A 25,281-nucleotide genomic window follows, 5' to 3' on the forward strand; every position below is an offset into this window, starting at 1 on the left:
AGAATCAGATTTTCAATAAGATTTATTCATGATAAATTTACATACTAAGAGCAAATAATGTGAGAAAAATATCAAAGAAAACGTTCCAAAAGAGAAGTTCTTAGCAGATTTATTTAGGCTTAAATATCCTGCTGAACTGCTAATGGATAGACTATTTAGCCTAGTATCACAGCTAATGCATCCTGGACCAGGGAACTGAAGGGAACATAAGTGCACCGATTTATTAGAAAGCACCTCCCAAAGCTAACCACAGATCAAGGAATCTTTGACACAAGCATGTCCATGTCAACTAGGAAGCAAAGACATTTCCGAAAGAATATAAATTAATTTTATTCTCATTTACTGGTAAATACTGCCCAAATAGATCCTGAATTGGGGGATTCCTCTTAGAGAAATCTCTTTATTTAGAAAGAGGAACCCTTCTAAAACGTTTTCCTTAAATTCCCAACGTTAAATTTATACCACCGCTTGAAACACTAAGGCGTACCAAAACTCCAGAGTGAAAAATCATTTCACTTTCTTTACCATGTTTGTTAGATATCTCTAAAACCTGTCTAAAGAGAGGATGAATTTGGGAATTGTTTCTTTATCTCTTAGGGGAAAATGAAGGCAGACCCTTAAAAACCAAACCAAACAAAAGGGTTAGCTGGATTCATCACTAAATATATTAGGAGCACAGTTAACATTGAACAATCTGGAAAACTGAGAAAGGCAGAGGTGTTGTGGGGGTTACAGATATGTTTGATTATAGTTCTGGTGCATCCCGACCACCCAATAAATAGGAACAGATGCCTTGCCTTTTGTTTTCCATTTCCAGTCACAAAAAAGACCAAAAGTATTTCAATACTGAATGAAGACACTAAGATCGCATCTACAGCTCTTCAAACAGTACAAAGGCAGAAAGAATAAATTAATCAGTTCTCTGGTTCTCTAGACCAATATCAGGGGTCAGCAAACTACACCCAACAGTCCAAATCCAGCCCTCTCCTTGTTTTTATATTGCTATGAGCAAAGAATGGTTTTATATTTTTAAATGGCTTGGAAAACATAGAATGATACTTAGTGACACATAAAAATCGTATGAAATTCAAATTTCAGTGTCCATACGTAAAGTCTGATTGGAACACATCTACGTTCATTTGTTTATTGTTTATGCTGCTTTCACTGTACAATGGCAAAGGTGAGTAGTTATGACAGTGACGATATGGCCTACAAAGCCTAAAATATTTATTATCTGACCTTTATAGAAAAAGTTGGTCAACTCCTGGTCTACCTGATATAAAAAACCCTTGAGATCACAAGAGTTTGATACATTCGGTGTTTTTATACCATGGAAAACACAAGAAAAATGTGTCAAATTGTTCTCTGCAAGGCATTTTAGATAAACACAAATTGTCAACAGGTTCCCTTTATGGTATCACACTCCAAGATGAATTTATACATACAAACAAGCACCCAGTCTCAATGATACCTTCTATAGGGAAAATTTATTACCTTTGGTAAATGGATAAGAGCTTTTAATTGAACCAAGTTACAAGACATTAACAAGAGAGACTGATACCTACGACAGAGGTAAATGTAGATTCTTTGCATAAACCACAGACCACACTATAGGATGAATAAGAGAGATAGTGGATTTTGGACCAAATATGGTTTTTGGGGGGGCTACCTGCATATACTAATTAGGAATACGGTGATTAATTTGGCACAAATTTGTGTCCCAATATAAGAAATTCTAAATAAAAAGTTAAAGCTTATCCATTACCATTTGTGACTAATCATTTAATTCGATTTAATAAATTTTAATTATTTGCTATGTATCTTGAGATACAAAGGTGGTAGATTGGCAAGCAAAGATGAATAAAACAAGGCCTCTCACCTTTGAGAATCTCACAGTTTTAAGGGGACAGGGACAAGCTAAAAGAGATGGATTAACAAAATTTCAAATTTTTCATACCACTTTTTCTGGTGGGGATCTAAGCCATGATCAGAATGCTAAACAGAAAGTAAGTTTCCATAAGTTTATTATGTCACACTGGTATAAATCAAAACACATGGGGGTGCTGAAGTATGTAAAGATTAGTCAGGCTGTCAGAGAAGGCAAACAAACTTACGATGTAGGCGGTATGCTTCTTCGAAACAGAATAGTGATTCTGTCTTGTCAGTAGAGACTGGGCTACAAGACGTTTCCAAAGCTACAAAACTATCATACCCTCACTCTTTTATCTAAAAAAAAATTTTTAAATCCCACGTGCCTGTATCATCTGTGAAGCTGGGATTTCTAGGAAATTTCAAAATGTTCTTTTTAAGAGAGATGGCAAGTCAACGGGTAAGAACCTAAGATGAATAAACCACAGGGGAGTAACCTATGGGCAACGGACCAGAAAGCAAAAAGAGCTGATAAAACAAGGGCAGCTAGAACAAGAAAGGATAAAGGAGGATAAATGTTAGGAGGGATGTTGGGGCAGATCTGGATATCAGATGGTAAGTTATCTGAGGGCAAGAACTATGATTAATCTCCTACATGAGAGTCTTAACTATGTGAAGAGCTTATAATGTGGAAGATGGAAAATTCTTCGGGATGCCTCCATTCAGGGCCAAGAAATGAAAGCTATAGGGAAATGGATTTTGAGTTAATATAAGAATGACTTATATGCAAAAATCAGATTAGGTCCAAAGATGTAGTATGCTATGTCTTAGGAGACACTGAATGACAGGCTAGTGACCACTTGGCCTATAAATCCCTAAGTGATATTGTACAGATATTGTAAAGACCCCCTAAGGGTCTTTAAATCCCTAAGTGATATTGTACAGAAGAGTCAAGCATTGGGGTGGAGAGGAGTTGCATTAGGGGCTTATCCAACCCCAAAATTCTGATAACTCTGCCTCTTTGCATCTGTGCCATACATTGTCCTAGTGTGCAAGGAATAAATGAATAGCAGTAACCATGTTTTCCCCTTAATTCTTATTCTCTGTGTTTTACTGAGATAGGATCCTGTACATATGGAGACTTCTTTAAGAGACAGTGGAGGAGAAAATGAGAGACTCAACTGCACCCTTTAATAACTTGTGTGTGGGGGGGGGGACCTGAGAGATGGTTGGGACTCATGTTTTTCTCCTGCCCTTTAATCTTTGGCATGTTAGATTTATTCTAATTACTGCAAATAGGATTCTGACTATGATAAAGGGGAAGGCTATGCTCTAGGATAGCAATCACAAAAGATTAGAAAAGCGTTCCTAAAGCATACACTTCCTCAACGATCTGTCACCCATACATTTAGTTAGGCTATGTTTAAAGTTATTTAGCGTTTAGCTTGTATTTCTGATCTGTGGGAGTAATAAATGACTTTCTCTTCTTTTTGTCTTTCAAGTTCTAGTATGATAAGAATTTCATTTATGAAGTGGAATCCTCCATGAATTTGTAATTGTTGCTCACAGCCGCCCCTGCTCCCCTTTTGGACTAACCTTACGTGGCTTCCTTGCTCTAACAGCCGTACCTTCTTAACCGTTTCCAGGGCCCCATCCCAGGTCCACACCAATGTTAGTTTGTCTCATGCTCTGCTGCAGTAAAGAAGGATATCCTAAGGCACGAGGGGTAACAGAAACAAGAAACGAGAGCAGACGCACTGATCCACTATCCACTACAATGTACGGGAGGCAGATACGGTCATCCCATGTGCCATGCATAATAGAGAATCAGAACTCGTTTCCATTTCTAGTACCAAAGTCACAAACAACAAGGTTAGTTTGAGTGCAATGAAAACAAGCAAGATTTCTCCCTCAGTGTGGTAGAGAATGCTGTAAAGAAGTTTGGATTTTATAATTTCTATGAAGAATACAGGGAAACTGTAGAGAAGTTCTACGTATCTTTTTTCAAAAAAAGTTTTTAATGTTTATCCATTTTTGAGAGACAGAGACAGAGCACAAGCAGGGGCGGGGCAGAGAAAGGGAGACACAGAATCCAAAGCAGGCTCCAGGCTCTGAGCTGTCAGCACAGAGCCTGACGCGGGGCTCGAACTCACGAACTGTGAGATCATGACCTGAGCTGAAGTCAGACGCTTAACTGACTGAGCCACCCAGGCGCCCCTCTATATGTCTTTACAATACTCAATACTCTTGGCCAAAAAACAAAGCAAAAACACAGCAACAATGAGAAAGTGTCTAATTATTTTTGAATTTTCTGTCTTCCTTTTGTAAATACGTGATCACTAGGTAAAGCCCACATATAAATTTTGCTCGGTAATGCCATCTAAAAAATAACCAGACCTCAAACGCCTACAAAGAAATATACTAGGATCTAGGATGACAAATGGAAATCTAATCCACAGAAGATCCCTAGTCTAATATGAGCCAACAGAGTCAATATCTTCTCCCTTCAAAACTTTTACCAAAGATGTAAACACGCTGTAAAATTGACCCATGCAAACTGAATCTCCTTTGTATTCTAAGTGTTAGCACAAGAAAATGGCTAAAAGATAGGTCCAAAAGATTGATGCAGGGTTTATTTTCCAGTTTGGTCCACTGTAAGAATACCATAATAAGATGAATTGCTTAAGAGTATGATGAATTTGAAAAGACATTTTTACCCTTAATAGTTTTAATGCTTGGTCAAATATCAGTAGAAAGTAGATGGAAATCAACACAGCTATTTAGCTGCTTGCTTTCATATGAAAAATTCCAAAAAGTTAATGTCTGTTTGTTTTTAAGTTTCTATCTTGCCAATCCACAAAAGATCAAGAAATGAACAGTAACCAGAGCTTTTGGTTCCTGGAACATATTACAGATTCATTCTCATGAGGTAGGTTTGTCTCTATGTTACAAGGTGGAAATCTGGGCACCAAGTAGTTAAGTGAACTTCTCAGAGTCACCCGAGAAATGATTAAAAGCAAAACCAAGGCAAAAAACAAAAACAAAAACAAAAACAACAAAACAAAAAACAATGAAGATTTTTTTACTGGTCTGCATTGATGCCTTTAGTCCAAATTGTTTGTTGGGGTTTTTTTTTTTTAAGTTTATTTATTTATTTTTGAGAAAGAAAGAGAGCATGCATGAGTGAGCAGGGAAGGGGCAGAGAGAGAGGGAGAGAGAATCTCAAGCAGACTCCGCACTGTCAGTGCAGAGCCCGACACAGGGCTTGATCTCACGAACTGTGAGATTATGACCTGAGCCGAAATCAAGAGTTGGAGGCTTAACTGACTCAGCCACCCAGGCGTCCCCCCCCCCCACCCCCCCGCCCAGAATTGTTTTTCATTTATCAACCAGCCATTAAGAAGCTGACCCAGGATAAAACCAATACACAGTTATTTGTATCTGTCTCTGGTATTGAGAATGGAATGAGATGTGAGAAGGAAAGAAAGACTAGTCTTACACAGCTTTGTTACAAATTTCAACAGTATTAATGTAAGTTAACACAAAGCTGTAATGTCTACTATTTTTCCTTTGATAACTGTGATCGATACATCTTTTGAACCTGCACTGACCAGCTTAATCTAATACAAAGGCTTGGCCCTTCTCCTCCCAACCATTCTTATCCTATTAATAAAAGAAAGGGCCTCTCTTTTATCTATCAGTAAGAATCTCTGAGGATTCCCGATGCACTTCAGAAAACTGAAAAATACTATTGGCTTACACTAGACTTTGAATGGATTTGGAACAGCTCTAAAACAAAGGGAAAGAAAATCCAAAGTGAAGTTTACAATAATAATTAATAAAAAACTGTGTACCAGGATGAAAACTGGAAATATAATCTTAAACAGTTATAAAAGTATCAATAAAATCCTGATTATTTCCTTTTCAGTTCCTCGAAAAAATTTTAAAAGACTCTACCCAGTGTTATAGTTTTGTTATTTCATTAGGAAAGCTCTTATATTTCTATTTCACAGATAAAGGGGAGTACTTATGATTATCACTTTCTGTGTTCGAGGATAGTTGTGCAATGTGTCAGGCTGATTTGAAGTCTCTCTTTTCTTAGGAGTGAATCAAGAAATATGCTTAGTTCCAAAATATTTGTTATAAACAGACATAGCCTGTGACATGAAAGATACACACCCATAACACATTTTAAAATTTAACCTGCTCCTTACTTCTTTTCCCATTTTGGGGGGAAAGCCTGTAACGATAGAGTGGCAGTTTTTAGGAAAATACCAGAGAATTATTTCTACATGTCTCCAGAGAAAATAGAATAGTGGTGGGTGTTGAAGGACAAAAGATTCTTGGCATTAGTGTTCTCTCTTTTTTTGCTCTAAGAAGCCATCATCTTAAAAACAGAAAGTCTTGTTTAGAAGTTTCATCAATTAAAAAGTGTTGAGAAGTATAAACAAAGTGCAAAAATCTCAGTTTGATAACCTCATGAACTCAGATTTCAAAACAAAGATTTGTGACAACATGAATCAAATTATCCATATTGGTACATTCAAGTGCCATAAAAAGTAAGCTACATGCAAGAAGATATCATTAATACGGAGGCAAAAAATAACAGGTTAGGTATCCGAGCTATGTTGTGAAGACAGAGCACACTCATATTTACTTCAGGGAAGCCTTGAAGATCAACATGCAAACAGAGGACACATACTTGTCACGATAGAATTTTAGCTCACAAGGCCATCAATTAAAAACAGTTGATTTCAACACAAATGTAGGAATAAACAGGTCTGAGGTCTATCAGGAAAACGGAATATATCAATATATATTTTAAACTTACTACAATGGCTAAGTATTGCCTCTAGCAATATAATTACTTAAGTTGTAAAGAAGTCACACAACATTTTAATTCAGAGAAAGGTATATTTATGTACAGATCTTGAATAAATCTGTATCCCAGGACTTTTAAAGATGGGTAGAGTGGTCTGGAAATTCAGCCCTGGCTGGAGGCTAAGGGGCACCAGCACCATTTTCCTTAAACCATCAACATTCTACTTGTGAAAAGCTGGCGTTTAACCTTTGCAGATACCTTCTATACACCAGGCAGGATAGAGTTGTTTTTCTCTGTACATCTCAGAAATACACCTAAGAAGGCCACAGAAGTCAAAAGCCCTTTTCCAAAAAGGGCCTTTGTATATACTGGTTTGATATCTCAAGAAAAGGAGTGGTTATGGATTCATAGGTTAAAATGTATCATTTTAAGGCTTTTGAAAAAATTAGCAATTTGAATTTTTTCCTTAAACTACAGAGGCCATGCCACATAAATGACTATAGAAGATTAGGAAATAGTCCATCCAATGTTTCTACAGAGTATCCTGCTTTGCGTGAAACACTGAAGAGGAGGACAGCAACAGTAAACAATAAGAACATGCAGGATAAGAGTTAAAGCTTTGGGGGAAAGTACCAACTGTCATATGCTTAAATCTGATTTGTCTAAACTTGTTAAATATCAGTGAGGAAAGCTGGCTTGGGCAATCCATTGCTACTCCTTTGTGCCCCACAATACATATTCTACAAAGAGTAACATTTTATTGACAGAAAAATGATCACAAAGAGCTCCCCTAGGACAGTGAACTATCAAGATCAGAGGGCATCATACAGGAGACAACACAGTAGAAGCAAACAACAAAAGTTCAATGGTTTTAGTCTTGACATTTCAGATGAGCACCCTGTCTTCCGATCACAGAAAGACCAACCACCAAACAGCCAACGCAAGAATCACGAGAAAAGACATCATGAAAGGAATACGAGGTGATGGGAAAGCACTAGAGTAGAGGCGGCACTTTTTGAGAGGCTTGTGATCCTCAGGGATTGGAATAGAAACCTTGGGAAGAATTTCTTCATTTTCTTGCTGGGGCAAGGCTCTCTCAGTAGATCTCTCTTGCCTTTTAATTTTCTCTTCATCCTGCACTAACAGAGCACGTTCCTGTGTCTGCTTTCACGGTAGAAGATCAAGAAAGACAGAGAAAGATGAACAAAATGACAGATGGAAAAATGCTCAAAAATGATACTTGGGGATGTGCAAAGGATTTGGGAAAATCTTATGGACACTCTTTATTTCACTTTACTTGGGCAATTTATCCCAGCAAAGTTTCCATAACACAGGAGAGTACTCCATAGATAATTTTTTGAATGAATGCACATTAGAAGTCCTGAAAGTTCAAGGAATTACTTGACTTATTTAGTTATAGTATTTGTTCCTTGAGGCTTCAAGGATACTCATAGGAATTTTGGGTCATTTTGCATTGTTTTAGTGCTGCCAGTTTTTCTTAGATCAATTGGGCAAAGCCAATAATGAAGCATTCTTTTCGCCATCAGAAAAGTTACTTTTATTACAAATAGAATGGCAGAATATAAAAAGTTATCCTCATACCTCTTCACACAGACTTAAAAAGCTCTAACAGTTCATTCAGCATGGCGATTAGCTTTTGCTCAAAGCAATAAAAATCTTAATCCCATACATTTTAAAGATTGCAAAAGAAAAACAAAAGTATAAAAGTTTATATGTGCCTCCAAGGTCTACCAAAAACAAATACCCCCCCCCCCAAATCTCAACAACTGTAAACTCCCTCCCCCTCTTGCAGAATCATGATTAAAAATAACAGTGATTACAATCATCGTGAAGGTTTATACATCACATTAAGCAAGTACTTTTGACACTTTTAAGGTAAGTTGTCTTTTCCAACTGTCCAATTAAGAAGTTTTCTCCTCCCCACCCCCCACAATTTCTGTGCTCTGCCATCTACTCAAGACAGATATTATCTATGAAAGAAAAAACTTGGCTCTAAGCTCTCTCAGTTGGGCCAGCCTTCTCTGGTCAGTTTGGAATTTTGACACAGGTTCTTTGCACACCCCTAAGTGATATGTATCAGGGAGAAAGTAGCTGGGGGACTGGTCAGCAAAAAAGAAAAAAGGAAAAGAAAGGATGCAAAATTATAATGATTTTCCAAAGAAAATAAAGAGGGAGAAGAAAGACAACATAAAAAGAATAGGGTACAATTAAATTCATTTTCTCTCCGAATACATATTTACATCTTCATGCAGCTTTTCAACCAGCCATGCGCCGAAATAAGCAAATTGAAAGCTGCAAAAGCTGCAGCCGTGGAAATGTTATGTGTTAGGTCAAACGGCAGTGGGGGTGTGAATTTACTAGTAGAGCCAAAAGAAAAAAAATTACTCAGCAACTGCTGTTCAGTTCTGGGGATTATCTGCTTAGTGCCATGACAAGAGCAAATTCGGATTAAGAAGCACAAGTCATAACAGCAGCTTTACCTCTGGCCCACCAACCTTTCTTTCCGAGGGAAGGACAGAGATTTTCTTCACCTGGTCATACACAAATTACATAAAATTCAGTAGCCTTGCAATGCAACAACAATGCTGCCAAAGACGGAAGAGGTATTCCCAGAGAACAGAAATATCGCCCTAATTGTTAAAGAAAAAGTAAGATATGCCAGAAAGTGGAGTTATCCTATATAAAAGGTTATCATAGTACAGTTCTTATTTATTCTGTTATTCATTTAGAGGAGTAATATACATAAGAGCTAAAGTGGCTCAAATACTCCCCACTAATCTAACTTATAAAAAGTCCTTTCTTTAAATCCACAGAATGACATATCCATTTCCAACCAGCCCTGAGGTGATTTCTGGAGGGTTTTATTAAGATATAAGATGTTTTCTGGAAATGGAGACTGATTCAAATTTACCAAACTTAATCCAAGAGAGTATTCAGTTACTTTTTTGAAGTAATTGAGCATCTTTTATTATTTCCACAGAGTCAAAAAGAAAACTTCTAGAAAATATGCAGTTATGGTTTACAGAGAGGGTTAACCAGGCATGATAGCAACAAGACATTTCTCCTGGTATCTAGGTTTGTAGAAAGCAGAGTCATTGTCTTAGTTCAGGGTACATTATCTAGATTTAGGATACAAAACGGATGTCCATTTATATCAGGGAATGGAGGCAGAGAGGACAATGAATAAGGACAACGGCATCCTGTCACCCCCAGTAACCAGCTACCCATATTCGGGAATTCTCCAGTCTTGGTGAATTGTTAGCCAATTCCAATCGCATTTTGAAAAATATAAAAAGTACCCTTCGTGAGACAATTTTTATCATCTTCTCCAGTTCCAGAAACTAGACAAACGTGGATAGTTTACCATGAATTCTGAATATAAAAACAAGGTGTTTTTTTTTTAAAGGTATTAAGACATCACTACCTTTAACTAGAATTGCTACTGCTTTTGGCAAAAAGCAAGCATATAATTTTAAAAATCATCATAACCACTCATTAAGTCATTGTGACTATTTATATAAATATTAACCTGAATAGGCTAAAGATTAAGTAGAGAATTTTTAACTACATGCTTAAGGTAACTTTTAAGATATTCCATTTCACAGATTTATTTAGTCAAGTGTAGGATTTCTAAGACAGGTAATGACAACAATAACACAAAAAGAACAGCTTCCCAAAGGTGTCTCTGACTTCTTCTACTTGTGATTATCTTATAAAACAATGTGTTAAAAGTTTGATGTGACTCATAAAGATAAAATAAATCGTCAACGGTTTTTCCAAAATTGAAATACAATCACTAATATGTGGTATTCTGCATTCTCTGGCTTAGGGGCCTCCTTGGTTTATTATATAATTGTGGTCAACCATTCCAGACATTTTTAAGTCATGCAAATGTTCAAATAAAGTTTTAAAAAAATGTTTATCCTGTTCCAATTTTGACCTTACTAAATTTAGTAAACTCTCTGGTCCTTGGAGGCACAGTTTGAACATAAAGTTCCACTGGCTTATGGTCAATTTGTAAACACACACTAGCCAGAAGGAGGGAGTTCTCAAGAGTCTGATCATCTAATGGTAGTTCTAATGGCTCCTATAATTCCACTGGGTAGCCCACAGGACTTAAAAAACAAGTGTTTGATTATGCATGCCTTAAAGCTGCAATGAACTGGTGAAGAATCAAAACCAAATTTCGGCTCTAAACTTACTTTCAGATACAGAACATTAATACACAAAAACATTTATTTCATTCATTCTCACAAATGGTCACATGGACAAAGTACTCACTCCTTCTCCTGTGGGAAGCTGCCCATTGATGTTAAGTGTTCGGAATGGGGAGTGAGTGGATAAGCGTTTATCCCATTCACTAGGCCGTGGTTCTGGTACAGATTCCATAAAGTTCTTTTTCAGCTCACTGATGCTGGCATGATGTTTTTTTATCTCTTCTTGACTTTTGTCTAAATCCTATAGTTGAAAGGACAAAGATGCAAAACAATAAATACTCAAGAGAAAAAGAACACATCAAAGGAAGCCCATCAGACTGCGGGCACTGGTAGAAAACACACCACATCCAGGGCAGATGTTATGAATCCATAAATTGCATTCAAATTTTAAATATGCAACATGGTATACTGGCTTGCCTTTTTTTTTTTTTTTTTTTTTTTTAATGAGGTGCTTTTCTTGGAAGCAATAAAGCATCATAACCCACAGCTTTTAGCAGTTATGTAACCCATGGACCTCACTCCTTAATTTTACAATTTTTCTTCCCATTATGACACAGTGTTTGATCTCCAACTCCTCATCCCAAGAAGGCAATCTCACAGCTCAATTAGTCTCAGCTTGATAGGAACTGATTGAGGCTCAGCTTAGGCAGGATACAGATGGCAATAAATAAGGAGCAACTAGTTAAACAAAGGACATAATAAAAGACGCAACTGCCACCATTGGCTGCTTTGCTTTGGTGAGTTGCAAACATATAGCATCCCTCTATTTCTACCTGGAGATCGTTTTGCTTCCCTTTTACTAGGTGGCTATTGCTGGTTTTCATAAACAAGAAAAGCCCTTTCTTGTTGTAAGAATTTATTACTTGAATTCCTGGCTCAAGCCTCGAGAGCAAATTGTTACTGCCTCTGAAAAATCACTTGGGTATGTAATATAATGACTTTTTTTCTTTACCAATACTATTCACACAAACGAAAAGTTTTATGCCTTCCAGCTTCTGAGAGCTTTACTTCATCTCTTAGTATAATTCAAAGTAGGGACCTTCTTCCAGTAATTTTCAACAGATTGGAAGTGATTTAACAAGAATTCATCAAATACCTTATATATCTCCTTGACAATTTAAAATATCTCAACTGTTCCAACAGAATTGAATACTGGACAACTAGGTTCAAGCTCTTAAATGGGATATTCCAGAGACAAAAGATCAAAACTAAGGTTAATAAAGCTGGAAATAATATTCAGGTTTATGTAACAGGAGGCATATAAAATTTCCAAAAGGTAGACTTGGCAAGAAAAAAAAAAAAGAGAAATACTACTTGGAAGACAAAAACTCAAATGTTTTTTGTCCAACATACTTCTCCAAAAAAAGTCAGGAGATCTATGCTTGAGATCAAAATATGTGGGAGCCTGTCACTTGATGACTGCTAAAAATTCTGTGTTTATTATATATCACAGCAGCTCTGTATCCAAGAAAAGCATAATATTAAATATATCTTTTAATATGCTCTGTGAATTTGGGGACTAGTTGTTCCTTTTTTGGGAAAAAAAAAACCTGGAACTCATTTAAATAAAAATTTGTTTGAATAATTTTTCTGGAGCAATGTATGTTTCACCTAAATAAAATTTTTTCAAAGGCAACGTCCAAGGGAAAATAGCATAGGAGAAAGAACTGGCGAGGCACATAACATAATTTTGATTCTGGAGATATATATTCAGAAAATTCCTTTAAGTCTATACTTTTAATTTTTGCAACACTAAACCATCTATATTTGCTTTGAGATCAAAGAGAAAACTAACCCAAAAAGGGCAATCCTGTAGCTTCCCCATAAAAGTACCTCTTGCTTGTTGGGATGAAATGAGAGTATAGCCCACGAATATGGGCTTTACCATGGGGAAACAACAGTGTGCACTTTTATTCTAGCTGAAAGCAAGAAAAGCATGTTTACTAGCTAAAGAAAAGCATGAACAAGCTTAGTCAAAGACTCAGTAATAGGCTGAGCAACTGAGACCCACAAGGCATGTAAGGCCCTGTGACCCAGCTCCTAACTGGAAATTACATCTGCTTGGTTGAAGAACAATTGAACACATCTGGGAGAGTTACAAGTATGAATGGAGGAAAACAAAAATGAGTGAGAGATGCTATGGTAAAACTGTAACTCTCGAGGCTAGCCTCTTAATATGAGAGTGGGGATTTTTTGTTCTTCTTGCCTAGCTTTGGATTGGCTTGGAACCTGAGAAAATAAATGTTGCAATAAAATCAGCAGCTTCTGAAGGAGCTTTCTCCATCCTTCTTAGCTGGCTCTGTTAGAAACCTGTGGGGGCACAGAGTAAAATTAAGATCTCAAAGGGACCTGTTCCAAATAGAATTTGTCATAGACACTTGCTACAGGTTCTCTCTGGGAGATGGAGGAGGAGGCGGTAGATCTAAAAATGAACTCGACCTTATTTGGCCAGAACAAAGCATTAGTGGGGGTGGGGGAGGAGTAGGGGGAAGAGAGATGCTTTAGGAAAAAAAAAAAAATAACAAAAAACCCTGCTAGAGTGACAGATAACTTGGGAGAACCTCCTTGGCGGGGTGGGGGAGACAAAAAAACTTTTTACCATAACTAGAGAATAATGGTTAGCCAAATTACTTGGGCTGTTTTTAGGCTAGACACTTTTTGATGCTTATCATCTTATAATTTTAGCAGCAGCCAAACCAAACCATTAAATATAAAATGTTCTCAAAAAGTAGTTAGTAGTTTTAATTTTCAAACACACACTTATTTAGAAATCCCCTCTTGTGGCTGTCAGTGAAATGCTGGGGGAAAAAACACACCACACACAGGGATTCTGTGAGTCTCAGAAGCCATAACACACCTCATTGAACAAATGACAAATATATGATTGGTACTGCAGGTTCCAGTCAAGAGGAAGCACTAAAGATGGACCCGTGAAGGAAAAGGCATGTTTGAGATTGGGAGAGGTTACCTTGCCAAGAACAAGGACATCAACTGACATATGTCATTCTTCCTAATCTCAGAAGCAGAACCGTTTAGGTCTAGTTTCAGTGATGGGCTAAAGCAAAGAGATCTAGTTGCCAAATATCCATGAGATTTAAAAATCTCATGTTACGTGAGGTAAATGTATGTAAAACACTTGGTATTGTGCCCATCACGCGGTACGTGATTACTGAAGGCTGGCCATAATTTTTATTATTTATGTTAAAGTACCTTATACATACATAGCTAGCACTCAAAAACACATGTTTTGACAAAAAATAAGACAAGGTTAAGTAACTATTAGAAGCCATTAAACCAGAGATCTATCTAAAAAAACTTCTCCAAATTTCCAGTTTAATAATATTTACCACATTTCATATATTTCATCTTTCAGGTCTCAGCTAATATGTTTTCTTTTCAGAGAGAACCTCCCCATCTATCTTATTCAGAGTAGATCTCCTTTCTTAGCACAGCATACAATTTATTTTCTTCACAGCTTCTGTAACAACTTGAAGTCATTTTATCTCTATTTGTTTACTTGTGTATTGTTTCTCTCCTCCCTACTTCCACACATTGTTAAGCTTCTTGAAGGCAGGGACCAACTTCCTTTATCATCTTCCAATATATTTATATTTCCTTCAAATTGAGGTTAAATCCCCAACGTCAGAGTTATACTCATTTCTTTTGGCTCTGTCTTGAGCAAAATTGTAAGATAATCTGGTCAACTATAAGAGTCTTTGTGATATGTAAACTAATGTAACCTCAGTTTTTTCTACACATTATCCATGTTCCTCAGAGTTCCTGTGATCTTCTAATTAGTTTTATATTTCCCTATCTAATGTGGAGGCCCAAACTAGGTAAGTTTACTAACATAAGTCTGGTAAAAATCTCATCACTGTTGAATGTAATGAGAAAATGACCTTACAATTCCTATAGTACACAGCATGTTCCTATCTCTATATGGAAAAAGTATAGTTTAATAGAAATAGATAGACCCTTAACTCAAATCCTAGCTTTACCAATTTATTAGCTTTGTGACCACAGGGAAATTAATCTCTCTAAGCCTTAGTTTTCTTATCTTTAAAATAATAATCTTATGCCCACAGACCTGTTTTTGTAATTAAACTACCATATATCATACTAACTACTTATTAAATACCAGGTCCCCTCCTTCCTTCCTATATCTTTTTCTTTTCCCTTTCCCTGACTTTCCTGTCATTTTCTGGTATCCCCAATATTTTAAGTCCATTTTGAATTGTGATCATTTTCCTATTTTTCCACATTCTCTCAGTTCAGAAGATGAAAAAAAATGTTAAAAATTTGATGCTTGGGACATATGGGAGTTTATACTCTTGGAAAATTCAAGGAACTTCTAACAGTGATGTAGACTTTTCTACAAGTGGGTAAAACAATGGAACCGCAAGAGGCAGAGGTAGTCCCAATCATATATTTTTTAGAGAAGTATGACAGATGGAAACTAAAAAGAGTCAGAAGGAGAGATGGTTGCATATCTTCATGTTTACCAACATGCAAAAGCATTTAAACCTAAAATTCTTTCATGCAATGGCATGCAAAACCAAACACAGCATAAAGAAAGGAAATCAGCGAAGAATGCAGAAGGCTACAGGCAACCAACTGAAATAAGCTTCAAGTTCATACAAACCTCCAACATTAAATTGCTATGTCTGATATAAATGTTTTCACCATCTAGTCTCTCTCTCTTTTTCTGTGAAAATGAAAGAGGGAAAAACAGAAAAGCATAAAAAATTAAAATGTTGTTCTTGCGGGAAAAAACTGCAAACTGGCAAACCAAAAAAATATTTAAAATTAAATGTCCACAGCGAAGCATATGCCAACATGAAATGGTCACAAAACTACAAGGACACACACAGAACACATTACCACTAGAAAACGGATGACCCTGTCCATGAATGATGGAAGAATATGATGGTGTTATTTAAATAGACAGTGCTCCTAGCTTCATTGGCTTCATACATAATAAGCTGTTTTATGTTCATTTTTGAAATTGAGCTGTTTGAGGGGTATCTTAAAATACATGACTTTAAGAAGCTTTGAAGTTCCATGGCACAGAGAAATACTTTAAAACATTATTTACCTTTTTTGGACATATTTCATACTTAGTAATACCACAGTATGTATTCCTCTAATACCTCTCATAAGAAATTCTAAGGGCACTTTATACATGATTAGTCAATATTCCATTCCGTACGAACTGATATATCCAACTCTATAGTTGGGAAGAAAAGACACAGAGCAGCGAAACACATAGCTAATAACAATACCAGGAGGTGCTGCTATGATGATTTCCATAGTAAATATGCATCAAATATTGTCAATGATTCTAAGAATATGGTGCTGCTGTGAAATACTTCTTATAACGTAAAGGACGGGTTTGGTCTTTAGGAATTGTCTCATTGTGTTTAAAAAGATATTTTCCTACTGGAAAGTTTATTTTAATGAAAAATTTCAACAAATAGTATAGGGTAATAATTTGGTATACATATGTAGGTGAATATATGCAAATACATATACATACACAAATATATATCTACTATTTGTAAGTAACTTCTGATTAAGAGAAATCAATGAAAAGAATGGATCACTGTCTTTTTAATGCACTGTAGAAGTTAGCATGGGTGATGGTAATGCAGTTTTGTGAAAGTGAAAAATGGCTGACCTTCCTCATTCTTATCAGATCTTCCGTTTTTTCTGCAAGCTTCTGTTTTGCCATTATTAAAAAAAAAAAAAAGAAAAATGATAAAATATTGGCCCACTGAAGTTTGTTTGAACCTTTATTTCATAGTATTTTTTTTAAGGAAAGGGAGTTGGGGGGAAGAAAAAATTGAGGAGGGAGGAGAAAAGGAACAAGTGGCCTGTTGGCACAAACCTGTGTTTGGTCACCATTTGAGGTAGGTACTGTGACCTCGATGTGGGTTTTTTCCACCTACATTTAAGAAATAAAGTGGTAAAAACATTTTAGGTTAGTAGGTGTCTATGAATCGCATTATTTACAAATAAGCCGCATCTTTAAGCTGGTTGCAAAATAAGCTGATATGTAATCAACATGATGCAGTCTTCTGGGGGTGTTACAGGGAAGGACATTACTCTCAATAGTAGTCTATTAGTTCACCATCATATTTTCAAGGCTGAAAAAGTAATATGGACAGCCAAATGATCATAAAAGAAAATTAAGATAATTATTCTGTTGATGAAGAAAACATTTTTATACTCATTTACAAAAAAGTATTTATACAAAGAATAATTTGTGCTTAAATAAGGCATGTGGCTTTTTTTTTTTTTTTTTTTTTGCTTCTTTTTATGATCTAGAAGTATTTTCACATTTAAAAACAAATTTACAAACGAAGATATCAAGGTCTGACATACATGACAGAAACAAAAAGAAAATCTTTACAGTTAAAGCACACATATAATAAACCACATATGACACAAAGCAGGTAAATACAAAAAAATTTGTTAGTTGATCAATATATTTAAGGAGGCAGTTTCACCCTTGAGTTTATTAGACAACAAAACATCAAAATAAACTCAATCCAAATTGTTACTGATGCATGCAATTACTTCCAAGGCTGATTTATAAATAAGCACACGGAGGGCTCAGCTGCAACATTCAGTGCTCTGTAATCTCCTCTCCAGGGAGCCAGAGCCCATGTGTTTGCTGGATGGACAAGATTCATCCTTCGTAACAGGAAGAGAATAAGTCCTCCTGTCTACCTTTGAAATACCTTTAGTAATAGTCATTTTATATACCCCAAATGGAGTAAGTATAAATTTAAAAAACCCAGACTATTAAGAGGAAGTATTTTAGAGTGGGCAATTCCTAAAGCAGTAGATATTTCAAAATTAGAAAACTTTTTATTAAGGGTCAAATCAATCACTTTGTATCATTAACTTCTTTACAGAACCTCACCAATCTGTGGTTTTGACACACGCTTTTTGATCACACTTGGCAGCATTACCTTGGAGTACAATGTCATTGTGATATTTTCCCTAGGACAGAGGGTAGACCAGAGAACACCAACCTTTGTGACACTGTCAAGTCGTAAGCACATCCAGCTACAGTACTCCTAACTACCAGGATAACTGACAATTTGGGTCATTTCTACTATGAGTCCCCTCATATTTGTTGTGTGGTCATTAGCAAGTTATTAAACCTCTCTGAGTTTGTTTTTTATTGATAAAGTGGAGATAATATCTCCATAGAGTTGTAAATGTTTAGCAAATGATAATTTTAAGTTATTTTGTAAAGCTTAAATTACTTGTTTCAATGAATAATGATTTTTTTGCTTTGGGTCCTTAGCAATCCAACAGCAAGAAACTGAGAACCTCTACTTCAGTCTAAGAGTGGAGGCCAAATAACAAAGGTAGCTATACCCCTTGGGAGAATATTAAATGAGATAAAAGTGTACATAGGGAGAAGTACTATTCCACACCAATAGGTCTTGTCAAATGACTCAAGATGCCAAAAAGCTACTTCCATCTGGCACCAAATTTATGTTAGATAAAGAAATTTATAGAGTCACAAGGTTATTTTATTACTACGATTGCTTTATATAATAACTATGGCTTCAGGTAAATTTCATAATTATTTTCTATTACTATGATAAAATCAACTTAGAGCCACCCTTAATTCTGTCACCACTATTACAGTAATGGAAGTTTATTAGAGATGGTTTTCAGTCTGATCTCTACACAACTATCTCAAAACATATATGTATACAGAATTAATTGGCAAGAAAATCACCTAGTGGCACTTAAAATGGGAAGCATATACCAGGAAGTGATGTTGCCACTCTGCCAAGGTCCCAAGAGCAAAGGGAACCTATTTTTGAAGATACATGTGTCTAATTTATAGGCTAAAGAACAAGTAAGTTAGCAGAACACCAAAGGAATCTTAACCACTCAAAAGGATTCCTTTGCCAACTCCAGTAATCCAACACTTCCCAGTTGGTATAACAAATGGAGGGATAGTCAAAAGCGCCACATGAGATATCCTAACAGTAAAAACTGAGGTAGTCTAGGGGTGCCTGGGTGGCTCCATTGGTTAAGCATCCAATTCTTGGTTTCAGCTCAGGTCATGATCTCAGTTTGTGAGTTCAAGCCCCACATGGGGTCCTCTGACAGTGTGGAGCCTGCTTTGGATTCTCTCTCTCCCTCTCTCTCTCTGTTCCTCCCCCTACTTCTGCTCTCTCTCTCTCTCTCAAAATAAATAAATAAACTTAAAAAAAAACCCTGAGGTAGTCTAATGTTAAAATGGCACTGTTGATACTGAACCTGATGGCCAATGTCATGCACATTTGGCTAGGTAAAAAAATGCAAATATCCACCATTCATCCAATTTTTTTCTCTCTCTGGACTCAAGTTAGTCTCAGAGGACAGTAAAAATGGCATGTCATGTTGAACAGTTGTTTTTTTTTTTTTTAATACAGTCAAAACAGAGCCAGATTGTCCAATGCTCTACAGATAAACTAGATATTGAACTGACTCCAAAAGAACAGGGTTAATCCATCTGCCAAGGTGAGAGCACTTAACTAAGGTAAGTGCTTAAATTTCTTAGTAAATATAAAATGTAATTTTTCTTACAAAAACTGCCTCTCGGAGGGGTTGTGGAAGGGGGGATGGGCAAAATGGGTAAGGAGCATTAAGGAAATCTATCCCTGAAATCATTGTTGCACTATATGCTAACTAACTTGGATATAAATTTAAAAAACTGCCTTTACTAACTCCTGTTGTCAATAGTGATACTTGTATTTATGTCAATAAATCTGAACACCTCAACTCCATCCCTGCTTAAATGTGTTTAAAAAGCTTACCAACACATAAAAGATCAGTCCATTTATGGTTAGTACTGGGAAATCTGCTAATTGGTGATTTTTAAACAAGATCAGTGACTGTGAGTACAATCAACTCAGAACTGTAAGTAACTCAGTGGCATAACCTCTCCTACATAAGAATCTTCCCCTTTTTGTAAGCAATTTGATTTGAACAACCATATAGATATGCTTTAGGCAATACTAGGATATTCTCTGGGTATGTTGCACACATATTCCTCTTAGGGAATCAAGTTATATTTTAATCCTATTAGAGCATACTCTTTTTTTTTTTTTTTTTTTTAATTTACATCCAATTTAGTTAGAATATAGTCCAATAATGATTTCAGGAGTAGATTCCAGTGATTCATCCCCTATGTATAACACCCAGTGTTCATCCCAACAAGTGTCCTCCCTTCCCCTTTTAGCCTCCCCCCTCCCCACCCCTCTAGCAAACCTCAATTTGTCCTAGCAGAACTTACTCTTAAAAAAGAATGTGAAGATTCTTTCTGGATGAGTAAAAATTATTTTTAAAAGCAGATGATCACAGTGCTGATGTGCTTTCTAGATGCGTTTTGTTGTTGTTTTGTTTTGTTTTGTTTTAGATATAAGTTAGGTGTAGGTAGGTCACCTGAAAACTTCTCGGATGGCTTAGTTTTCATGACATCATTCTATGAAAATATTTTACAGGTTCATGGGGAATACTTTTTTCCAGAAAGAGTAAAGGAGAAATCACTTTGTTAGAATTGTACAAGAATCGGTGCTTTGGAAACCTTCCTGGTCAAGGAGTTAATCCGTCTGAATCAGAAAGTGAATGAGCTGGATATTTGGGACTTAAGACATACCTTCCACACTTCTGTGGGCTCTGGCTCAGCTTGCTCCGGTGGCTCTTCTTCCTTTTTCACTTCGAACTTCACTGTTTCCTTCTGTGCTTTAGAGACCACTGTTTTTTCGACAGATGCATCTGGAACACTGCCTTCTGTGACCTGACTCTGAGCAATGGCTGGTGCAGAAGTGGGCCGAGGACTTCTGTCTGAATCAACAGCCGCTGCTATGTGAGAAAGGAAAAAGGACAGAATCAGTGAAGGCAAGAGTCACTGTACTACTTCAAAGTCACCAGGTAAAATAATTGTGAATAGAGGACACAGTGTCCAGTGGGCTATCATACAGAAGGTATAAAATAAATCATCAGTGCTCTGCCGGGTAGCTGATGGCAATAAAAAAGCAAAAACAGAAAAGCTAAACTGTGCTATCGTGGCCCATAAGGGGGTATCAAAATAAGAAAATTAAAAACTCTCTTTGTTAAAAAGTTAGCAAGATTGTTTAACCTTGTTAAGCAAAGGGTTAATTAAGTCTGATTCCTTTCATGAAGACTTTTTGAAATAAAGATCCATTTATTTAGGGGTGACTGGGTGTCTCAGTTGGTTAAGTGTCCAACTTCAGCTCAGGTCATGATCTCAAGGCTTGTGAGTTCAAGCCCTGCGCTGGGCTCTGTGCTGACAGCTCCAAAGCTGGAACCTACTTCGGATTCTGTGTGTGTCTCTCTCTCTGCCCCTCCCCAACTCACGCTCTGTCTCACTCTCTCTCAAAAATAAATACACATTCAAAAAAAAAAAAAAAAAAAAAAAAGAAATGTCTTTTAAAAGATACATTTATTTACAAGTGATTTTAGAAACCTAAAATACATATTCCAAGAAAGAAGGATCAAGTCTGATTTCTTCTGTAAATCCTGCTTGGAATGCATACAAAATAACTTGATAAATTGATCTTCTGGTAAGACATGCGCACTTTTTGATGCTTGTTTAAGGGCAAATCTTTGAACCAGACACTTTCCTTTTTAATAAGTCACTTGATTAAAATAGTATGAATTCAAAACCTTTGGCCTTTAGTCCTTAAAAAAATAAAAATCAACCTTTTGAGTTCTGTCCTACCCTCTCTCAGAATCTTATCAATTTGTATTATAGTTTCTCTTCTCTAATATATCCAGGGCAGTGGTTCTCAACCAGGGGTGATTCTGTCCCCCAGAGAATATTTGGGAACATCTGGGGACATTTTTGATTGTCACAACTGGGGAGAGAGGTAGTAGGGGGTCCCTGGTAGTGTGTACAGGCCAAGGTTGCTGAGGGTAAGAAACCTTGACTTAGGAAAAAGGCTATATATAGACTCTTTTAGAGAGTATATGCAATACAGGCTTATGACAAAAGCTTGAGCTTTCCAGAGTTAATAGTTGTTCTGGTTTGGACTATTAGTATCTAAGTTTCCGATCACTTACTTACTTCAAAAACAACTACTCATACTCTTTTCATGATTTTTTTATCTTCATTCTTTCAGGGACTAAAAGAAAACCTATACATACTTTGTAGTAAACCTCATTTATCTGGCAGTGTCTAGGAATGAAATGTGTTTCCACAGGATTTAATATTTCTGATGACAGATCATTATCCTTTATGTACTGAGACTTTTGAATTTTAATTATTTTGCATGGAATCCTTACAATTAAAAAAAATTTTTTAATGTTCATTCACCCTTGAGGGAAAGAGTGCGTGCATGCATGCGCACGTGTACACACACACACACACACACCACACAAGTGGGGGAGGGGCAGAGAGAGAGGGAGACGGGGGATGTGAAGCAGACTGCGCTGACAGCAGAGAGCCTGAAATGGGACTCAAACTCTTGAACCGTGAGATCATGACCTGAGCCAGAGTCAAACACCTGACTGAGCTACCAAGGTGCCCCAGAAATACTTACAATTTTTATTGTACACTTTCTTCTGCTTTCTTAAACTGAATATACTGAATTTCTCATGATAAACTTAGATTGATAGGCAGTATATATTAGCCAAAACAAAGGAATTCCATGAATCAGAACAGATAAAAAATTGGAATTCACAACTACCTTACACATACAACACCAAGAAAAAAAATGCTTGCTACCCTGTAATGATCTCCAGTGAAAGAAATCATTCCTCAGATAATACGTAGGAAAAACAGTAGAAATGTAAGAATCATCTATCTTCCTTCCAGTGAAAACTCTGTGGCCTCTTTCAAGTCCTTGCTACTCATGGGTGCTCTAAACTATTCAATGCAAGAATGGCAGATGGCAGACCAAATCTAACAACACAGGGGAATGTGACAAAATATTTTGCTCACAGTTGTGTTAAACTATCATTATACATGTGTATTCACACCTCCTCTCAAAGAATTAATTCAACTCTGCCTGGCATCATAGAAACATAGCCCATGCTTTCACCATGTGTTATTTTGCCACTTGCATTTGGTTTTAATCCAATACTAATACTGCAGAGCCAAATGATTTATGTCTTCAGTATTCCTAGCCCTGGCAATCTGTACCGTCTATGGAAAAGTAGGTATAAGTGTGGAAACTGGCAGTTAGAAACAGAGGCATAAAGTTTCATCATTTGTAAAATGTGGAAGATATTAACTCTATAGGACAGTTAGGGAAGGCATACTCAACGGACATAAAAAATACTTTAAAAATGCTAAATATCAATAACTTTTAATGTCATCTCTCTAAGTCCTTATATTTCTTTGTCATGGGTTAATATTTCAACAGTATGTAGGGCAAAAATTAATTATGCACACACTGATAGGAAATTCAAGTGGAAGATATCACCTGGGAGCCCTGGAGAGAGGCAAATTTCTTTCCTTTTCTCAATAAGAAGGCTACAGGGGCACCTGGGTGGCTCAGTCGGCTAAAGTGTCTGACTTTGGCTCAGGTCACAAGCTCATGGTTCATGAGTTTGAGCCCCGCATCGGGCTCTGTGCTGACAGCCCAGAGCCTGTTGGCCGCTTCAGATTCTGTGTCTGCCTCTCTCTCTGCCCCTCCCCCACTCATGCTGTCTCTCAAAAAAATAAATAAATAAATAAATAAATAAATAAATAAATAAATAAATAAATAAACATTTTTAAAAAGGCTACAAAGTATGGATTGCAACTGAGAATCATGGTAGTGACTCTGGTTGTTGTTTTTTTAAAATATCTTTATTGAGATACACTTCACATACCATATAATTCATCCATTCAGTTGTACAATCCAATACTTTTTACTATATCTACATTATTGGGGGTAGTGATTACTTTTTAAGATGTTTTGGCTCTTCAGTTTTGTGAATTCATTTGTTAGCTATTTTAAGATTTAGGTGCATATACAGAGAACCCTTAACTTTAAAAATTCAATTACTTCCCATTTCTGAATGTCTAGACAAAGAAGAGTGTTGTGATAATCTTATGGACCCATTAATTCTAGTATTATATTGTTCTTGTTTAAAAACAACAGAAACTTAGGGACAGTTATATATTAGAATAGTGAAAAGTAAAACTCAAAACTAACATATTGAATAAAAGGAAACTTAAATTTTAGATCTAGCTCTGTTACTTACTCGCACAATTTCTGTTAGTATGGTATAGGCACAGTAGGTATGGAGTGGATCAGTGGTTTCATTATCAGAGGGCCCACATAAATCAGCTGCAGATCTTGAAAAACAAAAAAAATGCAGCTGGGGGCACATGGGTGGCTCAGTTGCTTAAGCGTCAGACTCTTGATTTTGGCTCAAGTCATGATCTTGCGGTCTGTGGGACTGAGCGCTGTGCGATCAACGTGGAGCCTGCTTGGGATTCTCTCTCTCCCCATCTGCCTCTCCCCCTGTGCGCGCGTGCGCGCGCACACACACACACACACACACACACACACACACTCTTTCTCTCTCTATCTCAAAATAGATAAACATTAAAAAAACCCAAACAAACAGTTGATGCTCAAGTCCACCACAGACAGATGAGGGATCTCAAAGTAAGGCCTGGGCACTTGTTTTGCTTCAAAGCTCTAAAGATGATACCGGTGTACCCCTGGCAAGAATCACTGCAACCACGACCCACTGAATGGATGAACTACCTAGTTAAACGACCCTAGCAAGTTATGACCTTTTCTGTGCCCAGTTTCCTCATGATTAAACCAAGAATTCCTAAATGCTTCTTGTTCATTAGGTTGTTGGTACTAATTAGGATATATGGAAATGGTTTGAAAAGCAAAAGGTGGAACAAAAATATAAGCTGAATGCCTTGTTATCATTATTAGTTTCCTTATGACTTACTATTCTAACGTATAAACTGGGATCTGAACCAATTTTAGCTCTTCAGCTGGTGAAGCAGATGCTCTGAACACCAGATATAACAGAAAAGGGAGCGTTCATTCATATCATTAAAGTGAGGTCCCTTATAAAACAATTCTTGTAAAAGTTTCCATCTCCAGCTTAGAGGCATATATATACATATATATGGAGGGGTCTAACAGGGAAAATCTCTCTCTCAAGATTCCTAGAAGGATCTAGGAAAAAGAGGGAAAATTAGTTTCCATAGACCTGTTTCTAATTCTTGTACTGAGAAGACAGCACACAGAGAAAAAAAAAAGACATTTGGAAACAAAACTAAAAAAAAATTGTCTTATTTGGTTTATATGTAATTCAGAGGCTTAAAAGATACTACCATATGTAAAATATTTAGAA

General features: G+C 36.6%; 1 protein-coding gene across 14 annotated transcripts in view; it reads right to left on the reverse strand.

The window, feature by feature from the left end:
- The window catches only part of EPB41 (erythrocyte membrane protein band 4.1), a 200,706-nt gene that overhangs the window by 30,549 nt on the left and 144,876 nt on the right, over window positions 1–25,281 (reverse strand). For 5 of the 14 annotated variants that reach the window (XM_060623415.3, XM_060623414.3, XM_060623424.3 and 2 more), the window contains exons 12-16: window positions 20,603–20,808; window positions 16,817–16,873; window positions 16,607–16,648; window positions 15,572–15,634; window positions 10,994–11,170 (exon numbers count right to left, since the gene is read on the reverse strand). In XM_060623415.3, the coding sequence (XP_060479398.1) occupies window positions 10,994–11,170; window positions 15,572–15,634; window positions 16,607–16,648; window positions 16,817–16,873; window positions 20,603–20,808 (545 nt within the window). Of the gene's footprint in view, window positions 1–9,192; window positions 9,244–10,993; window positions 11,171–15,571; window positions 15,635–16,606; window positions 16,649–16,816; window positions 16,874–20,602; window positions 20,809–25,281 lie in introns of all 14 variants that reach the window. The other 9 variants (XM_078452147.2, XM_060623421.3, XM_060623422.3 and 6 more) reach the window with 8 other exon arrangements.

This window comes from Panthera onca, chromosome C1 (genome assembly GCF_046562875.1).
Source record: "Panthera onca isolate mPanOnc1 chromosome C1, mPanOnc1 haplotype 2, whole genome shotgun sequence".
Lineage (NCBI taxonomy): Eukaryota > Metazoa > Chordata > Mammalia > Carnivora > Felidae > Panthera > Panthera onca.